The following is a 21024-nucleotide window of genomic DNA, read 5'->3' as shown; positions in this document are numbered from 1 at the left end:
TAGCACTCAGGGTGTTAGTAACTATAGCACATTGGCTAAATGAGACCCCTAACAATAGATATGCAGATAGTCTTCTCAAACAATGGAATTGACTATCACAAATATGACAGTTGTTATCCTGGTTTGAACCTTCTACATTTCTATCCACAGCCCTGCTTGCTAAATGAAGGCCACTTCCAGCTCAAATAGTAAATTAAATATTTTTGAAAAACTGAAACTGATTTGAGATTGTTATAACTAGATACTGTTAGTGGTCAGTTATGTCCAGTGGTTTGACAGTAAATCCGAGGGCTCACGCTGCTTAAAAATGGTTTTACATACTCGTGGTGAACGCAACACAGACAACCAATTATATAGCTTTGTGTTTACCAACCAGCATTCCAAACAAGATCATATTTATATAATTTAGTTTGGATAATTTTTAACCTAAAAATTATGCTGACGTTTATGATATATTTAAATTAATCTGTAAATACAGAGCAGACAGTGAGATCTGCTACACAAAAATACTAGAATAAGATATATATATGATTGCCAACAAATCATTTAAGTTTCTCAATATTTACGAAGAACTATGCAGCCCAGTGGTCATCATGACGGACTGTGGACGTGAGGTTCCATAGTTTTCGCCCTCTTACCAGCATAGGTGTGATGGTCAATCTCACTATTTGATTAAGGTAGCTCAATAGTTGGCGGTGGGTTATTTGGTCTAATATATTCCTTTTAAAAATCAGGGAAATCGTTTAATATAGCTCTTGACCAGCTTTGCGCAAAATTCACCAAAAAGCAAAAAACTTTTCTTACTTTCCGCTCGAGTCTTTTCCACCAAGCACAAAGATTCTTTCATCCATAACTGTCACACCGTGGTGTGCTCTAGCACATTTCATGTCTGTTCTCCGTCTCCACTGTCTAACACTGAGAGTGAACTGAAATGTGGAAGAAGTTGCTTGCATCTTTCCTTTAACACAATGCAGCGGATTGTAGCCACCTAGTAACGTTTAATATCGTGAGATATTCTGCTAGTAATATTTGAATTATGAATAATTTATACAGTTCAAACTGTTTCTTGGTTTAAAAAAAACTACAGTTTATATACAAACAGTAAGGGAAATACACAAATGATACATATGACTCACCACAGACAGTGAATAGTGGTAGTTAGAAATGGTACATATGACTCACCACAGACAGTGAATAGTGGTAGTTAGAAATGGTACATATGACTCACCACAAACAGTGAATAGTGGTAGTTATAATGATACATATGACTCACCACAGACAGTAAATAGTGGTAGTTATAAATGGTACATATGACTCACCACAGACAGTGAATAGTAGTTGTTAGATGAAAGCTTTATAAATGGTACAAAATATTATCATGGAATAAAGTGCAAATCTCCAATTTTGCTAGGTTCACTATTTAGTGTAATCCTTATTTTAATCTCTTAGTTTGGTTATCTTTTCTTTTTGAGTACCTACTTGTCCAGTGAGACCCCTTTATCTTACAGTTTTCTAGGGTGATTCACTTCTATATTTACATCGTTGTAACTCACAAGATTTATACTTGCAACAAAGCTGTAGTTTGAAAATCTTTACAAGTTGGGGGAGAATTATTTGAGTTTAATACACTAGTATTGTGTCTATCATATTTTAAAAGGTCTAATACTAACGTCTTATGACAAACCTAACCAATCAGTACTTAACTACCATATGTCTATAAAGAATACATCCTGAGATACTTAACATCACTGTTGTAGAGAGTTGGCTTTTACATTGGCCACATCTCTTATTAACAGTGTTTAATATAGCTCCACTGAAACACGTAGTCTAGCCACGACATTTTTATAGAGACAGCTTTCACGCAGGTAACAATAGACGAATGTCATTTGTGGTAGGCATGATTATGTGCAAACTTGGCTTTGTTAATGTTATGTTTTGTACTTAAAACAAGACTTGCCCTTATAAGAGTTGCCTTTGCTAATTTTAGTTTTGTTTGGTTTGCAGTCATAATTTCTGTAGGACCAACTTTTTAATACTGTTTAAAATTTGAGTATTGGGTTTTATTTGATTGGTGGGAGTTATATTAGTATAACTCATAAGGCTGTTCACACTGTACTCATAAGGTGTAATATACCAAAAGTTTGTTTACACTTTTCTTATTAGTTCAAACAACTTGGTTTGATTTGTCTTGACGACTTACAATATATTTATTAGTAATAAGACTGCTGTTGTGAACCATCTCTTTTTTCCATATTATGTGAAAACTATGCTTATAAACACAACAACAACATAACTTATAAAATACGAGTCAGCTGTCACGACTTGTATATTGGAGAAATAACAAGCCGAAAAATACAAACCAGTTTCAAAGAACAAAACACACCCTCACACATTTTTGAACACTATAAATCAAATAAACACAACATAACCATAGAAAACACCTAGATACTAAGTAGGGAAACAAATATAAAAAAAATGCAAAATCAAAGAAGCCCTACTTATACATCAACTAAAACCAAAATTAAACCAATATAAAGGAACAACTTTATATCTATACCAATTAACAATCTAACATCTAACTGCAGCGCCCCCTATAATCAAGTACCCGTTTACACTCTTGTCCCTAAAGACACGCGCTCGGAAACCTAAGAAGGTCTAAACATTGATCTCTACTTTAATTAAAGTGTAAATACTCATACAAGTCGTCTTGATAATTCATCTCTTTCTTCACGATCAACTCAGTTAATGGCCCTAACTAACTTCTCCAGATAAAATAACACACTTGTTATGCGATATTTCAGTCCAATACGCTATGAATGGAATTGTCCTCCTACAATCACAGTATAAACTATCAACACGATAAATGGTTAACATTTCATTTTTCCCTCATCACTTCCATAATTGTTTTGAATATCTATATCTCAACTAAAAAAGATGTTTAACAGTTTGGAATAATAACACTTTTGTGGATAATTTTATATTATTCACAAACAAACCAAAAAATAGTGGCTATAAGTACTGGACATTAAAAAATATATACACTGTTTTATAAAAATATTTTAAAATATAAATTTTTTGATAAGGGAAATGTCATTTTCTGTCACTAGAGGTCAGCAGCTAATTTTAAATAACTTTTGTTAAATTATAATTTTATTCAGTATACCAGAATAAAAAGAGAAATTTCAATTAATTAGGCTTATCTCTGTTATCCTTTGTTATACTTGAATAAATTTAACAGAAAGGGGAAGTTAGGAGTATGAACTACATAAGATATACTAAGGTAGGGCTTGTAGTTTTATTTAAGACATTTTAATGCTTTATTTATTTTATAAAGGTTGTTGTTTGTTTTTGAATTAAGCACAAAGCCACATAATGGGCTGTCTGTGCTCCGCCTACCACGGGTATCGAAACCCGATTTTTTAGCGTTAGAAGTCCGCAGACATACCGCTGAGCTACTAGGGGGCGTTTATAAAGGTGGGGGTTGGAAGTGACATATATAGTAGAAATATTAGGGTGGTTTAATTTCATTTCTAGTTTAGGAATTATTATAACTTTAAGAGCAAAAATTGTGAGTGACTTATAATAGAAATACATTAGGGTGATTTTATTTCATTTCTACTTTATGAATTACAAAAACTTATAAGCGTAACTGCCTTCCTGCATCCGGACGCAGCAGTAGGAGTTGAAAAGTTGTAACTATAAACAACCAATTCCTGCTGCCTTAATTGATGACCACTGGCTAGTTTAACATAAAAGTTTGGATTTCGTCCGATTGATGGGATATTCACAATACATTGGGATGTTGTTACCAATGTAGACAATATCAAGGATTTACAATGGATTTTGCAAAGAACGTATAAATGCTTATTTTACATATATATTTACGTATATATACACACTCATAACTTACTACTTAACATTTGTTCTATTTCTAAATCGTAAAGTAAGATGTGTATGGATTAAATCACACACAGGTATAAGTTGATCATTTCACTGACATTTCTCAACAAAGTTACGAATATTGAAATTAGGTTTTAACAATAAATTATATGATTACCAAACAGGTAAACACTTCCGTGAAAATATACTGCTGCGTGGTAATTACGTGGCTCTAACACAGTTCCGTAGAAATTCCACTTGTTTTTACCGGGGTGATAGAGAAACATTGAAGCACCTAAGTGTATAATAAAATAATTCATTTATAAAATGATTATAAAACAACTGTTTGGTAGTTACATAATGTAAGAGCTAGATACGTGTAACCTGCTGTTCTTTAAAGATCTTTCAAACGTATAAATAATTTAAGAAAATTAAAGTTTATCATTCAAAGTGGTGTGATTAATTTAACTAACCAGAAACTGGTGTTACCAATTACAACTCTTACTGAAATACGAGATGTCTACTATGCCGAGAAGTCAAGATTGATTACAGAAGCACTTTGAATGGGTAACATTGTGGTATTTGAATATGCCATGTGTTACTGTTTTTTATTAACGCTATTCTGAATGTTCTGTGTATGTGAAAGTTTTCACACACCATGTAGCCAACAAAGCTGTTACTTAGATTTTGTTTTAAAGCAGTTGTTACCTGTTCCTCCACAGAAACAAAATTTTGTTAAATACTGTACATTGTGTAAAGACGTTGACATCGGTCTCTTTCAGTGGTTATCCTGGTCAAACATAGAGGTTATAACCTTACCTACATGTAAAGTAACCAGTAACGTGGTTAGTACTGGTCACTTTAGACGAATAGGAGGTTTCTCACATGATATCCATTTTTCCTTTATAATCTTTACAGTGTGAAATATCTTTACTAAGTTTAGTTAAAACAAGAGAAAGAATTAACCAAAAAATATAACTACTTATGATAGTCTGATCTGGTTCATATTTAAACCAGAATACAAGCACGTGTATTTGTGTTTAGTGTTTTGACAAAGATTGTTCACTTTGTATTATCTTTATGTCCAGTTTCGTTACTGTTATTTTGTTTTATACTATATGAGATTTAACATTACTTTAGAACCAATATCTTGAGTAAATATCCTGTTACCTATGAACCTATCCAATGTAGCTCTAAAGTTAATTAACTTTCACATGGATATACCAGAGTAGATAGACAGGAAGCATTTTGACAATGTTCGTATTATTTTCTACAATAACTATTTATTTCTACAGTATTAACAGTTCATTCAAAAACCGTATTGGTAACGACTCGGTGACATTCAAGATGTAACGGATATCATTTTGGACAAATAAATTTTGACTGAACTCTTCTCAAGTGGAATCTAAAAAATTAGGATTTTAAAACCAATTATTCTGCTGTTACTAATAAAGAAACAGATATATCTTAAGTTGGTTAGTGAAACAGACCAAGTCTTTATTTTCCATACATTAACTTGGTTAGTGAAACAGACCAGGTCGTTATTTTCCACACCTTAACTTGGTTAGTGAAACAGACCAGGTCTTTATTTTACATACCTTAACTTGGTTAGTGAAACAGACCAAGTCTTTATTTTCCACACCTTAACTTGGTTAGTGAAACAGACCAGGTCGTTATTTTCCACACCTTAACTTGGTTAGTGAAACAGACCAGGTCTTTATTTTCCATACCTTAACTTGGTTAGTGAAACAGACCAGGTCTTTATTTTCCATACCTTAACTTGGTTAGTGAAACAGACCAGGTCTTTATTTTCCACACCTTAAGATAGTTAGTGAAACAGACCAGGTCTTTATTTTCCATACCTTAACTTGGTTAGTGAAACAGACCAGGTCGTTATTTTCCATACCTTAACTTGGTTAGTGAAACAGACCAGGTCGTTATTTTCCATACCTTAACTTGTTAGTGAAACAGACCAGGTCTTTATTTTCCATACCTTAACTTGGTTAGTGAAACAGACCAGGTCTTTATTTTCCACACCTTAAGATAGTTAGTGAAACAGACCAGGTCTTTATTTTCCATACCTTAACTTGGTTAGTGAAACAGACCAGGTCGTTATTTTCCACACCTTAACTTGGTTAGTGAAACAAACCAGGTCTTTATTTTCCATACCTTAACTTGGTTAGTGAAACAGACCAGGTCTTTATTTTCCATACCTTAACTTGGTTAGTGAAACAGACCAGGTCGTTATTTTCCACACCTTAACTTGGTTAGTGAAACAGACCATGCCTTTATTTTCCATACCTTAACTTGGTTAGTGAAACAGACCAGGTCTTTATTTTCCATACCTTAACTTGGTTAGTGAAACAGAACAGGTCTTTATTTTCCATACCTTAACTTGGTTAGTGAAACAGACCAGGTCGTTATTTTCCACACCTTAACTTGGTTAGTGAAACAGACCAGGTCTTTATTTTCCACACCTTAAGATGGTTAGTGAAACAGACCAGGTCTTTATTTTCCATACCTTAACTTGGTTAGTGAAACAGACCAGGTCTTTATTTTCCACACCTTAAGATAGTTAGTGAAACAGACCAGGTCGTTATTTTCCACACCTTAACTTGGTTAGTGAAACAGACCAGGTCTTTATTTTCCATACCTCAACTTGGTTAGTGAAACAGACCAGGTCTTTATTTTCCACACCTTAACTTGGTTAGTGAAACAGACCAGGTCGTTATTTTCCACACCTTAAGATGGTTAGTGAAACAGACCAAGTCTTTATTTTCCACACCTTAACTTGGTTAGTGAAACAGACCAAGTCTTTATTTTCCACACCTTAACTTGGTTAGTGAAACAGACCAGGTCTTTATTTTCCATACCTTAACTTGGTTAGTGAAACAGACCAGGTCTTTATTTTCCACACCTTAAGATAGTTAGTGAAACAGACCAGGTCTTTATTTTCCATACCTTAACTTGGTTAGTGAAACAGACCAGGTCGTTATTTTCCATACCTTAACTTGGTCAGTGAAACAGACCAGGTCTTTATTTTCCATACCTTAACTTGGTTAGTGAAACAGACCAGGTCGTTATTTTCCACACCTTAACTTGGTTAGTGAAACAAACCAGGTCTTTATTTTACATACCTTAACTTGGTTAGTGAAACAGACCAGGTCTTTATTTTCCATACCTTAACTTGGTTAGTGAAACAGACCAGGTCGTTATTTTCCACACCTTAACTTGGTTAGTGAAACAGACCATGCCTTTATTTTCCATACCTTAACTTGGTTAGTGAAACAGACCAGGTCCTTATTTTCCATACCTTAACTTGGTTAGTGAAACAGACCAGGTCTTTATTTTCCATACCTTAACTTGGTTAGTGAAACAGACCAGGTCTTTATTTTCCCACCTTAAGATGGTTAGTGAAACAGACCAGGTCTTTATTTTCCATACCTTAACTTGGTTAGTGAAACAGACCAGGTCTTTATTTTCCACACCTTAAAATAGTTAGTGAAACAGACCAGGTCGTTATTTTCCACACCTTAACTTGGTTAGTGAAACAGACTAGGTCTTTATTTTCCACACCTTAATTTGGTTAGTGAAACAGACCAGGTCTTTATTTTCCATACCTTAACTTGGTTAGTGAAACAGACCAGGTCTTTATTTTCCACACCTTAACTTGGTTAGTGAAACAGACCAGGTCGTTATTTTCCACACCTCAACTTGGTTAGTGAAACAGACCATGCCTTTATTTTCCATACCTTAACTTGGTTAGTGAAACAGACCAGGTCTTTATTTTCCACACCTTAAGATGGTTAGTGAAACAGACCAGGTCTTTATTTTCCATATCTTAACTTGGTTAGTGAAACTATGGAACATACACATTAGTAAGTAACCAACTCTAGAATACTGTAACCTTTTTCCATGCTAGTCACGTATGTCAAGTTTCATGTTCCTATGATATTTTGGTAATTTTTTATGGAAAATTTCAGTAGAGAATTTCTTAGGCTTGTAGTAATTTGACCTTTTTATCACACAGTTATACATATGTTTAGAAAAACTCAAAACTGTTTCATGGGATAACTGACATGGTAAACTTGGTCTTATCTGAATGTTTCCCAGTGGGACAACAGTAAGTTTACGTATTTACAACCAGGGGTGGAATTCCTCCTCGATGGATGGACACAGCTGACAGCCTGACGTGGCTTTGCTCTAAAAATCACACAGATACCCTATTTCAACAAAAATACATAAACTTTGAATGAGTGTTTGTTCTGCAGGACTTGAGAACAGAAACTGGATAAAAGATGATAAAAAATAAACTTGCATGTCTGAATGACAATGTTTTGAAGATTATTCTGTGTGACGTTTCATGCAGACGACTTTCATCATGCAGTGGAGACTCTAAGCCTAATCCACTGTAACACGATCTTTTAAACATGTAAGTTTATTCTTTATTATCTTATATAGTGGTAGATTCATTTAGTTTTATCCAAATATTTCACTTGTGTAATGTATTCTAAGTTCTTACAATAGAAGTGTGATCGTTTCTAGTCTTTCAACACACGTCCATTGACTGAATTATCACATTTTCTATAAACTGAATAAGTAAAGTGTCAGTGTTTCTTTAAACAATTTATTTCCAGTATATTTCTTTAATTCCTTTTACCAACATAACACATTTGTTGTCGAACTTGTTGTTAGAGGAGCCCCTCACTTTACCTGAAGTTATCTTTTTACCTAACAATATCACATGTTAAAAACAAGTAAGATAATAAACCTTTTTATATCATGGGTTGCCATTCAAAGTATCTGAACATTTTCAAAGTTAAATTTAAAATTCCAAACATGAAAATATCAGCCTATGTTACGATTTTCTTTGGTAAGTAATGTAAAATGTGAATCTCATTCACTGATATTTCTAAATAAACATTCTAACCAAGAGGTCACTGAAAACATGCATGTTTGAAATTTAGTCTCATGTCATGATAAAATGAAAGCTAGTCTCAAACCTTAATGAGAAATGGTATTACAAAGAAGATTTTGAGAAGGTAAACTTGTTTCTTTTACATAAGTGATAAATATATTCAACTAGATGAAAAGTGAATAAATTTTAAAACATATTCTATAAGTATATTTCTCTCTCTCGTTCCTGGTTGTCCAGTTAAGCCTTTAATACAGACAATGTGTACAATTTTTACATAACTCTTATTAAAAATACCTCATCAAGCAGTTGGTGGTCCAAAAGTTTAACAGTTACAGAGTATAATACTCGTGGGATAACATTATCGACGACTTTATGTCTTACTCGAGATGAATTAAACATTAACGTACTATTAAGGTATTCTGTTGGTCGTGTCGTGTTGATGCCACCAAATATCATAACGACAGAAGTAGGTTCATTATCATCCGACAAGTCTGGCTTTAATTTGGTCATGTTTCTCCACCTTCTCTGGAAATCACACCTTAAAAACAAAGATGAGTAAAGAATGAACCCACTGACAATTTTTCAAATCAAAACATTATCTACGAATTTGTTAACATGAAAATGACCTAAGAAGGTCAAAACGTTGTTCTCTGTTTTATTAATAAAAGTGTTAATAACCAAACCAGCCGTCCTGAGATACGTGTTTACTTCAAGTCAGTTTCTCGTCATCATGAACATACATGAATTCATTTTATCCAATCAACAACAGAAACTGTCGACCTTCTATAATGTTATATATCATCCAACTCTGTTAACCTCCCAGTCCCACTGTATTAAAGTGTTATTATATCTTCAGTGTTAACTTTCTGTGGTGTAATATGTTATCCAACTCTGTTAACCTCCCAGTCCCACTGTATTAATGTGTTATAATATCGTCGCTGTTAACTTTCTGTGGTGTCATATGTTATCGAACTCTGTTAACCTCCCAGTCACACTGTATTAATGTTATTATATCTTCACTGTTAACTTTCTGTGGTGTCATGTCATAAATCATCCAACTCTGTTAACCTCCCAGTCCCACTGTATTAATGTGTTATTATATCTTCACTGTTAACTTTCTGTGGTGTCATATGTTATCCAACTCACAATTAACCTCCCAGTCCCACTATATTAATGTGTTATTATATCTTCGCTGTTAAATTTCTGTGGTGTCACATGTTATCCAACTCTGTTAACCTCCCAGTCCACTGTATTAATGTGTTGTTATATCTTCACTGTTAACTTTCTGTGGTGTCATATGTTATCCAACTCTGTTAACCTCCCAGTCCCACTGTATTAATGTGTTATTATATCTTCACTGTTAACCTTCTGTGGTGTCATATGTTATCCAATTCTGTTAACCTCCCAGTCCCACTGTATTAATGTGTTATTATATCTTCACTGTTAACTTTCTGTAGTGTCATATATTATCCAACTCTGTTAACCTCCCAGTCCCACTGTATTAATGTGTTATTATATCTTCACTGTTAACTTTCTGTGGTGTCATATGTTATCCAACTCTGTTAACCTCCCAGTTCCACTGTATTAATGTGTTATTATATCTTCACTGTTAACTGTTATTCACTCTGTTAACCTCCCAGTCCCACTGTATTAAAGTGTTATTATATCTTCAGTGTTAACTTTCTGTGGTGTAATATGTTATCCAACTCTGTTAACCTCCCAGTCCCACTGTATTAATGTGTTATAATATCTTCGCTGTTAACTTTCTGTGGTGTCATATGTTATCGAACTCTGTTAACCTCCCAGTCACACTGTATTAATGTTATTATATCTTCACTGTTAACTTTCTGTGGTGTCATGTCATAAATCATCCAACTCTGTTAACCTCCCAGTCCCACTGTATTAATGTGTTATTACATCTTCACTGTTAACTTTCTGTGGTGTCATATGTTATCCAACTCACAATTAACCTCCCAGTCCCACTATATTAATGTGTTATTATATCTTCGCTGTTAACTTTCTGTGGTGTCACATGTTATCCAACTCTGTTAACCTCCCAGTCCACTGTATTAATGTGTTGTTATATCTTCACTGTTAACTTTCTGTGGTGTCATATGTTATCCAACTCTGTTAACCTCCCAGTCCCACTGTATTAATGTGTTATTATATCTTCACTGTTAACCTTCTGTGGTGTCATATGTTATCCAATTCTGTTAACCTCCCAGTCCCACTGTATTAATGTGTTATTATATCTTCACTGTTAACTTTCTGTGGTGTCATATGTTATCCAACTCTGTTAACCTCCCAGTCCCACTGTATTAATGTGTTATTATATCTTCACTGTTAACTTTCTGTGGTGTCATATGTTATCCAACTCACAATTAACCTCCCAGTCCCACTGTATTAATGTGTTATTATATCTTCACTGTTAACTTTCTGTGGTGTCATATATTATCCAACTCTGTTAACCTCCCAGTCCCACTGTATTAATGTGTTATTATATCTTCACTGTTAACTTTCTGTGGTGTCATATGTTATCCAACTCTGTTAACCTCCCAGTTCCACTGTATTAATGTGTTATTATATCTTCACTGTTAACTGTTATTCACTCTGTTAACCTCCCAGTCCCACTGTATTAATGTGTTATTATATCTTCACTGTTAACTTTCTGTGGTGTCATATGTTATCCAACTCTGTTAACCTCCCAGTCCCACTGTATTAATGTGTTATTATATCTTCACTGTTAACCTTCTGTGGTGTCATATGTTATCCAATTCTGTTAACCTCCCAGTCCCACTGTATTAATGTGTTATTATATCTTCACTGTTAACTTTCTGTGGTGTCATATGTTATCCAACTCTGTTAACCTCCCAGTCCCTCTGTATTAATGTGTTATTATATCTTCGCTGTTAACTTTCTGTGGTGTCATATGTTATCCAACTCTGTTAACCTCCCAGTCCCACTGTATTAATGTTATTATATCTTCACTGTTAACTTTCTGTGGTGTCATATGTTATCCAACTCACAATTAACCTCCCAGTCCCACTATATTAATGTGTTATTATATCTTCACTGTTAACTTTCTGTGGTGTCATATGTTATCCAACTCTGTTAACCTCCCAGTCCCACTGTATTAATGTGTTATAATATCTTCGCTGTTAACTTTCTGTGGTGTCATATGTTATTGAACTCTCTTAACCTCACAGTAACACTGTATTAATGTTATTATATCTTGACTGTTAACTTTCTGTGGTGTTATATGTTATCCAACTCTGTTAACCTCCCAGTCCCACTGTATTAATGTTATAATATCTTCGCTGTTAACTTTCTGTGGTGTCATATGTTATCCAACTCTGTTAACCTCCCAGTCCCACTCTATTAATGTTATTATATCTTCACTGTTAACTTTCTGTGGTGTCATATGTTATCCAACTCACAATTAACCTCCCAGTCCCACTATATTAATGTGTTATTATATCTTCACTGTTAACTTTCTGTGGTGTCATATGTTATCCAACTCTGTTAACCTCCCAGTCCCACTGTATTAATGTGTTATTATATCTTCACTGTTAACTTTCTGTGGTGTCATATGTTATCCAACTCTGTTAACCTCCCAGTCCCACTGTATTAATGTGTTATTATATCTTCACTGTTAACTTTCTGTGGTGTCATATGTTATCCAACTCACAATTAACCTCCCAGTCCCACTGTATTAATGTGTTATTATATCTTCACTGTTAACTTTCTGTGGTGTCATATGTTATCCAACTATGTTAACCTCCCAGTCCCACTGTATTAATGTGTTATTATATCTTCACTGTTAACTTTCTGTGGTGTCATATATTATCCAACTCTGTTAACCTCCCAGTCCCACTGTATTAATGTGTTATTATATCTTCACTGTTAACTTTCTGTAGTGTCATATATTATCCAACTCACAATTAACCTCCCAGACCCACTATATTAATGTGTTATTATATCTTCACTGTTAACTTTCTGTGTGGTGTCATATGTTATCCAACTCTGTTAACCTCCCAGTCCCACTGTATTAATGTGTTATTATATCTTCACTGTTAACTTTATGTAGTGTCATATATTATCCAACTCTGTTAACTTCCCAGTCCCACTGTATTAATATGTTATTATATCTTCACTGTTAACTTTCTGTGGTGTCATATATTATCCAACTCTGTTAACCTCCCAGTTCCACTGTATTAATGTGTTATTATATCTTCACTGTTAACTGTTATTCAACTCTGTTAACCTCCCAGTCCCACTGTATTAATGTGTTATTATATCTTCACTGTTAACTTTCTGTGGTGTCATATGTTATCCAACTCTATTAACCTCCCAGTCCCACTGTATTAATGTGTTATTATATCTTCACTGTTAACTGTTATCCAACTCTCTTAACCTCCCAGTCCCACTGTATTAATGTGTTATTATATCTTCACTGTTAACCTTCTGTGGTGTCATATGTTATCCAACTCTGTTAACCTCCCAGTCCCACTGTATTAATGTGTTATTATATCTTCACTGTTAACTTTCTGTGGTGTCATATGTTATCCAACTCTGTTAACCTCCCAGTCCCTCTGTATTAATGTTATTATATCTTCGCTGTCAACTTTCTGTGGTGTCATATGTTATCCAACTCTGTTAACCTCCCAGTCCCACTGTATTAATGTTATTATATCTTCACTGTTAACTTTCTGTGGTGTCATATGTTATCCAACTCACAATTAACCTCCCAGTCCCACTATATTAATGTGTTATTATATCTTCACTGTTAACTTTCTGTGGTGTCATATGTTATCCAACTCTGTTAACCTCCCAGTCCCACTGTATTAATGTGTTATAATATCTTCGCTGTTAACTTTCTGTGGTGTCATATGTTATTGAACTCTGTTAACCTCACAGTAACACTGTATTAATGTTATTATATCTTGACTGTTAACTTTCTGTGGTGTTATATGTTATCCAACTCTGTTAACCTCCCAGTCCCACTGTATTAATGTTATAATATCTTCGCTGTTAACTTTCTGTGGTGTCATATGTTATCCAACTCTGTTAACCTCACAGTAACACTGTATTAATGTTATTATATCTTGACTGTTAACTTTCTGTGGTGTTATATGTTATCCAACTCTGTTAACCTCCCAGTCCCACTGTATTAATGTTATAATATCTTCGCTGTTAACTTTCTGTGGTGTCATATGTTATCCAACTCTGTTAACCTCCCAGTCCCACTGTATTAATGTGTTATTATATCTTCACTGTTAACTTTCTGTGGTGTCATATGTTATCCAACTCTGTTAACCTCCCAGTCCCACTGTATTAATGTGTTATTATATCTTCACTGTTAACTTTCTGTGGTGTCATATGTTATCCAACTCACAATTAACCTCCCAGTCCCACTATATTAATGTGTTATTATATCTTCACTGTTAACTTTCTGTGGTGTCATATGTTATCCAACTCTGTTAACCTCCCAGTCCCACTGTATTAATGTGTTATTATATCTTCACTGTTAACTTTCTGTGGTGTCATATGTTATCCAACTCTATTAACCTCCCAGTCCCACTGTATTAATGTGTTATTATATCTTCACTGTTAACCTTCTGTGGTGTCATATGTTATCCAATTCTGTTAACCTCCCAGTCCCACTGTATTAATGTGTTATTATATCTTCACTGTTAACTTTCTGTGGTGTCATATGTTATCCAACTCTGTTAACCTCCCAGTCCCTCTGTATTAATGTGTTATTATATCTTCACTGTTAACTTTCTGTGGTGTCATATGTTATCCAACTCTGTTAACCTCCCAGTCCCACTGTATTAATGTGTTATAATATCTTCACTGTTAACTTTCTGTGGTGTCATATGTTATTGAACTCTGTTAACCTCACAGTAACACTGTATTAATGTTATTATATCTTGACTGTTAACTTTCTGTGGTGTTATATGTTATCCAACTCTGTTAACCTCCCAGTCCCACTGTATTAATGTTATAATATCTTCGCTGTTAACTTTCTGTGGTGTCATATGTTATCCAACTCTGTTAACCTCCCAGTCCCACTGTATTAATGTTATTATATCTTCACTGTTAACTTTCTGTGGTGTCATATGTTATCCAACTCACAATTAACCTCCCAGTCCCACTGTATTAATGTGTTATTATATCTTCACTGTTAACTTTCTGTGGTGTCATATGTTATCCAACTCTGTTAACCTCCCAGTCCCACTGTATTAATGTGTTATTATATCTTCACTGTTAACTTTCTGTAGTGTCATATATTATCCAACTCTGTTAACCTCCCAGTCCCACTGTATTAATGTGTTATTATATCTTCACTGTTAACTTTCTGTGGTGTCATATGTTATCCAACTCACAATTAACCTCCCAGTCCCACTATATTAATGTGTTATTATATCTTCACTGTTAACTTTCTGTGGTGTCATATGTTATCCAACTCTGTTAACCTCCCAGTCCCACTGTATTAATGTGTTATTATATCTTCACTGTTAACCTTCTGTGGTGTCATATGTTATCCAACTCTGTTAACCTCCCAGTCCCACTGTATTAATGTGTTATTATATCTTCACTGTTAACTTTCTGTGGTGTCATATGTTATCCAACTCACAATTAACCTCCCAGTCCCACTGTATTAATGTGTTATTATATCTTCACTGTTAACTTTCTGTGTGGTGTCATATGTTATCCAACTCTGTTAACCTCCCAGTCCCACTGTATTAATGTGTTATTATATCTTCACTGTTAACTTTATGTAGTGTCATATATTATCCAACACTGTTAACTTCCCAGTCCCACTGTATTAATGTGTTATTATATCTTCACTGTTAACTTTCTGTGGTGTCATATGTTATCCAACTCTGTTAACCTCCCAGTCCCACTGTATTAATGTTATTATATCTTCACTGTTAACTTTCTGTGGTGTCATATGTTATCCAACTCACAATTAACCTCCCAGTCCCACTATATTAATGTTATTATATCTTCACTGTTAACTTTCTGTGGTGTCATATGTTATCCAACTCTGTTAACCTCCCAGTCCCACTGTATTAATGTGTTATAATATCTTCGCTGTTAACTTTCTGTGGTGTCATATGTTATTGAACTCTGTTAACCTCACAGTAACACTGTATTAATGTTATTATATCTTGACTGTTAACTTTCTGTGGTGTTATATGTTATCCAACTCTGTTAACCTCCCAGTCCCACTGTATTAATGTTATAATATCTTCGCTGTTAACTTTCTGTGGTGTCATATGTTATCCAACTCTGTTAACCTCACAGTAACACTGTATTAATGTTATTATATCTTGACTGTTAACTTTCTGTGGTGTTATATGTTATCCAACTCTGTTAACCTCCCAGTCCCACTGTATTAATGTTATAATATCTTCGCTGTTAACTTTCTGTGGTGTCATATGTTATCCAACTCTGTTAACCTCCCAGTCCCACTGTATTAATGTGTTATTATATCTTCACTGTTAACTTTCTGTAGTGTCATATATTATCCAACTCTGTTAACCTCCCAGTCCCACTGTATTAATGTGTTATTATATCTTCACTGTTAACTTTCTGTGGTGTCATATGTTATCCAACTCACAATTAACCTCCCAGTCCCACTATATTAATGTGTTATTATATCTTCACTGTTAACTTTCTGTGGTGTCATATGTTTTCCAACTATGTTAACCTCCCAGTCCCACTGTATTAATGTGTTATTATATTTTCACTGTTAACCTTCTGTAGTGTCATATATTATCCAACTCTGTTAACCTCCCAGTCCCACTGTATTAATGTGTTATTATATCTTCACTGTTAACTTTCTGTGGTGTCATATGTCATCCAACTCTGTTAACCTCCCAGTTCCACTGTATTAATGTGTTATTATATCTTCACTGTTAACTGTTATTCAACTCTGTTAACCTCCCAGTCCCACTGTATTAATGTGTTATTATATCTTCACTGTTAACTTTCTGTGGTGTCATATGTTATCCAACTCACAATTAACCTCCCAGTCCCACTGTATTAATGTGTTATTATATCTTCACTGTTAACTTTCTGTGGTGTCATATGTCATCCAACTCTCTTAACCTCCCAGTCCCACTGTATTAATGTTATTCTATTCTTTCACTGTTAACTTTCTGTGGTGTCATATGTTATCCAACTCTATTAACCTCCCAGTCCCACTGTATTAGTATATTATATCTTCACTGTCTGTTATCCAACTCTGTTAACCTCCCAGTCCCACTGTATTAATGTGTTATTATATCTTCACTGTTAACCTTCTGTGGTGTCATATATTATCCAATTCTGTTAACCTCCCAGTCCCTCTGTATTAATGTGTTATTATATTATCGCTGTTAACTTTCTGTGGTGTCATATGTTATCCAACTCTGTTAACCTCCCAGTCCCACTGTATTAATGTTATTATATCTTCACTGTCAACTTTCTGTGGTGTCATATGTTATCCAACTCTGTTAACCTCCCAGTTCTAGTGCAATAATGTTATTATATCTTCACTGTTAACTTTCTGTGGTGTCATATGTTATCCAACTCTGTTAACCTCCCAGTCCCACTGTATTAAAGTGTTATTATATCTTCACTGTTAACTTTCTGTGGTGTCATATGTTATCCATCTCTGTTAACCTCCCAGTTCCACTGTATTAATGTGTTATAATATCTTCGCTGTTAACTTTCTGTGGTGTCATATGTTATTGAACTCTAATCAGTGATGACGAGAAACCCACTTGTTGAGAATATATGTTAATGTTGAGAAAACATTTTGTTTGGTGTGCTTGTTCGCTTCATCATCGTCAGGTTCATGACGATGACCGAAGAAGGTCGAAACGTTGTTCGCTCTTCTTGTAAAGTGTTTTCAGCCCAAACTGAGTTGTTTTACTTATAATGTTATTGAACTCTGTTAACCTCACAGTAACACTGTATTAATGTTATTATATCTTGACTGTTAACTTTCTGTGGTGTTATATGTTATCCAACTCTGTTAACCTCCCAGTCCCACTGTATTAATGTGTTATAATCTTCGCTGTTAACTTTGTGTGGTGTCATATGCTATCCAACACACAGTTAACCTCCCAGTCCCACTGTATTAATGTGTTATTATATCTTCAATGTTAACTTTCTGTGGTGTCATATGTTATCCAACTCTGTTAACCTCCCAGTCCACTGTATTAATGTGTTATTATATCTTCACTGTTAACAAGCTGTGGTGTCATATGTTATCCAACTCTGTTAACCTCCCAGTCCCACTGTATTAATGTGTTACTATATCTTCACTGTTAATTTTCTGTGGTGTCATATGTTATCCACCTCTGTTAACCTCTCAGTCCCACTGTATTAATGTGTGATTATATCTTCACTGTTAACTTTCTGTGGTGTCATATGTTATCCAACTCTGTCAGTCTCCCAGTCCCACTGTATTAATGTGTTATTATGTCTTCACTGTTAACTTTCTGTGGTGTCATATGTTATCCAATTCTGTTAACCTCCCAGTCCCACTGTATTAATGTGTTATTATATCTTCACTGTCAACTTTCTGTGGTGTCATATGTTATCGAACTCTGTTAACCTCCCAGTCACACTGTATTAATGTTATTATATCTTCACTGTTCACTTTCTGTGGTGTCATGTCATAAATCATCCAACTCTGTTAACCTCCCAGTCCCACTGTATTAATGTGTTATTATATCTTCACTGTTAACTGTTATCCAACTCTGTTAACCTCCCAGTCCCACTGTATTAATGTGTTATTATATCTTCACTGTTAACCTTCTGTGGTGTCATATGTTATCCAATTCTGTTAACCTCCCAGTCCCACTGTATTAATGTGTTATTATATCTTCACTGTCAACTTTCTGTGGTGTCATATGTTATCCAACTCTGTTAACCTCCCAGTCCCACTGTATTAATGTTATTATATCTTCACTGTTAACTTTCTGTGGTGTCATGTCATAAATCATCCAACTCTGTTAACCTCCCAGTCCCACTGTATTAATGTGTTATTATATCTTCACTGTTAACTGTTATCCAACTCTGTTAACCTCCCAGTCCCACTGTATTAATGTGTTATTATATCTTCACTGTTAACCTTCTGTGGTGTCATATGTTATCCAACTCTGTTAACCTCCCAGTCCCACTGTATTAATGTGTTATTATATCTTCACTGTTAACTTTCTGTGGTGTCATATGTTATCCAACTCTGTTAACCTCCCAGTTCCAGTGTAATAATGTTATTATATCTTCACTGTTAACTTTCTGTGGTGTCATATGTTATCCAACTCTGTTAACCTCCTAATCCCACTGTATTAAAGTGTTATTATATCTTCACTGTTAACTTTCTGTGGTGTCATATGTTATCCATCTCTGTTAACCTCCCAGTTCCACTGTATTAATGTGTTATAATATCTTCATATGTTATTGAACTGTTAACTTTCTGTGGTGTCATATGTTATTGAACTCTGTTAACCTCCCCCAGTAACACTGTATTAATGTTATTATATCTTGACTGTTAACTTTCTGTGGTGTTATATGTTATCCAACTCTGTTAACCTCCCAGTCCCACTGTATTAATGTGTTATAATATCTTCGCTGTTAACTTTGTGTGGTGTCATATGCTATCCAACACACAGTTAACCTCCCAGTCCCACTGTATTAATGTGTTATTATATCTTCACTGTTAACTTTCTGTGGTGTCATATGTTATCCAACTCTGTTAACCTCCCAGTCCACTGTATTAATGTGTTATTATATCTTCACTGTTAACAAGCTGTGGTGTGATATGTTATCCAACTCTGTTAACCTCCCAGTTCTGTAATAATGTTATATATCTTCACAGTTAAATTTCTGTGGTGTCATATGTTATCCACTGTTAACCTCCCAATCCCACTGTATTAAAGTTACTATACCTTCACTGTTAACTTTCTGTGGTGTCATATTTATCCATCTCTGTTAACCTCCCAGTTCCACTGTGGTTATAATATCTTCGCTGTCATATGTTATCCAACTCCCAGTCCCACTGTATTAACCTCCCAGTCCCACTGTATTAATGTGTTATTATATCTTCACTGTTAACTTTCTGTGGTGTCATATGTTATCCAACTCTGTTAACCTCCCAGTCCCACTGTATTAATGTGTTATTATCCATCTGTTAACACTGTTAACTTTCTGTGTGGTGTCATATGTTATCCAACTCTGTTAACCTCCCAGTCCCACTGTATTAATGTTATTATATCTTCACTGTTAACTTTCTGTGGTGTCATATGTTATCCAACTCTGTTAACCTCCCAATCCCACTGTATTAATGTTATTATATCTTCACTGTTAACTTTCTCTGTGGTGTATTAATGTATATATCTTCACTGTTAACTTTCTGGTGTCATATGTTATCCAACTCACAATTAACCTCCCAGTCCCACTATATTAATGTGTTATTATATCTTCACTGTTAACTTTCTGTGGTGTCATATGTTATCCAACTCTGTTAACCTCCCAGTCCCACTGTATTAATGTGTTATAATATCTTCGCTGTTAACTTTCTGTGGTGTCATATGTTATTGAACTCTGTTAACCTCCCAGTAACCACTGTATTAATGTTATTATATCTTGACTGTTCACTTTCTGTGGTGTTATATGTTATCCAACTCTGTTAACCTCCCAGTCCCACTGTATTAATGTTATAATATCTTCGCTGTTAACTTTCTGTGGTGTCATATGTTATCCAACTCTGTTAACCAGTAACACTGTATTAATGTTATTATATCTCTTGACTGTTAACTTTCTGTGGTGTTATATGTTATCCAACTCTGTTAACCTCCCAGTCCCACTGTATTAATGTTATAATATCTTCGCTGTTAACTTTCTGTGGTGTCATATGTTATCCAACTCTGTTAACCTCCCAGTCCCACTGTATTAATGTGTTATTATATCTTCACTGTTAACTTTCTGTAGTGTCATATATTATCCAACTCTGTTAACCTCCCAGTCCCACTGTATTAATGTGTTATTATATCTTCACTGTTAACTTTCTGTGGTGTCATATGTTATCCAACTCACAATTAACCTCCCAGTCCCACTATATTAATGTATTATATCTTCACTGTTAACTTTCTGTGGTGTCATATGTTATCCAACTCCTCCCAGTCCCACTGTATTAATGTGTTATTATATTTTCACTTTTCTGT

The 21024-nt window shown here is 34.6% G+C and overlaps 1 protein-coding gene across 1 annotated transcript in view; it reads right to left on the bottom strand.

Moving 5' to 3' along the window:
* The window catches only part of LOC143226895 (beta-scruin-like), a 51921-nt gene extending 42596 nt beyond the window's left edge, over positions 1 to 9325 (bottom strand). The window contains 3 exon segments of the mRNA XM_076458429.1: positions 805 to 988; positions 4058 to 4174; positions 9205 to 9325. Coding sequence (XP_076314544.1) covers positions 805 to 988; positions 4058 to 4174; positions 9205 to 9307 — 404 coding nt within the window. The 5' untranslated portion in view covers positions 9308 to 9325.
* Positions 9326 to 21024: the final 11699 nt, after the last annotated feature.

The sequence above is a fragment of the Tachypleus tridentatus genome, chromosome 9 (assembly GCF_004210375.1).
Source record: "Tachypleus tridentatus isolate NWPU-2018 chromosome 9, ASM421037v1, whole genome shotgun sequence".
In the NCBI taxonomy this organism is placed as follows: Eukaryota; Metazoa; Arthropoda; class Merostomata; order Xiphosura; family Limulidae; genus Tachypleus; species Tachypleus tridentatus.
Note: the sequence above shows the minus strand (reverse complement) of the source record. Positions and strands in the feature narration are given on the sequence as shown.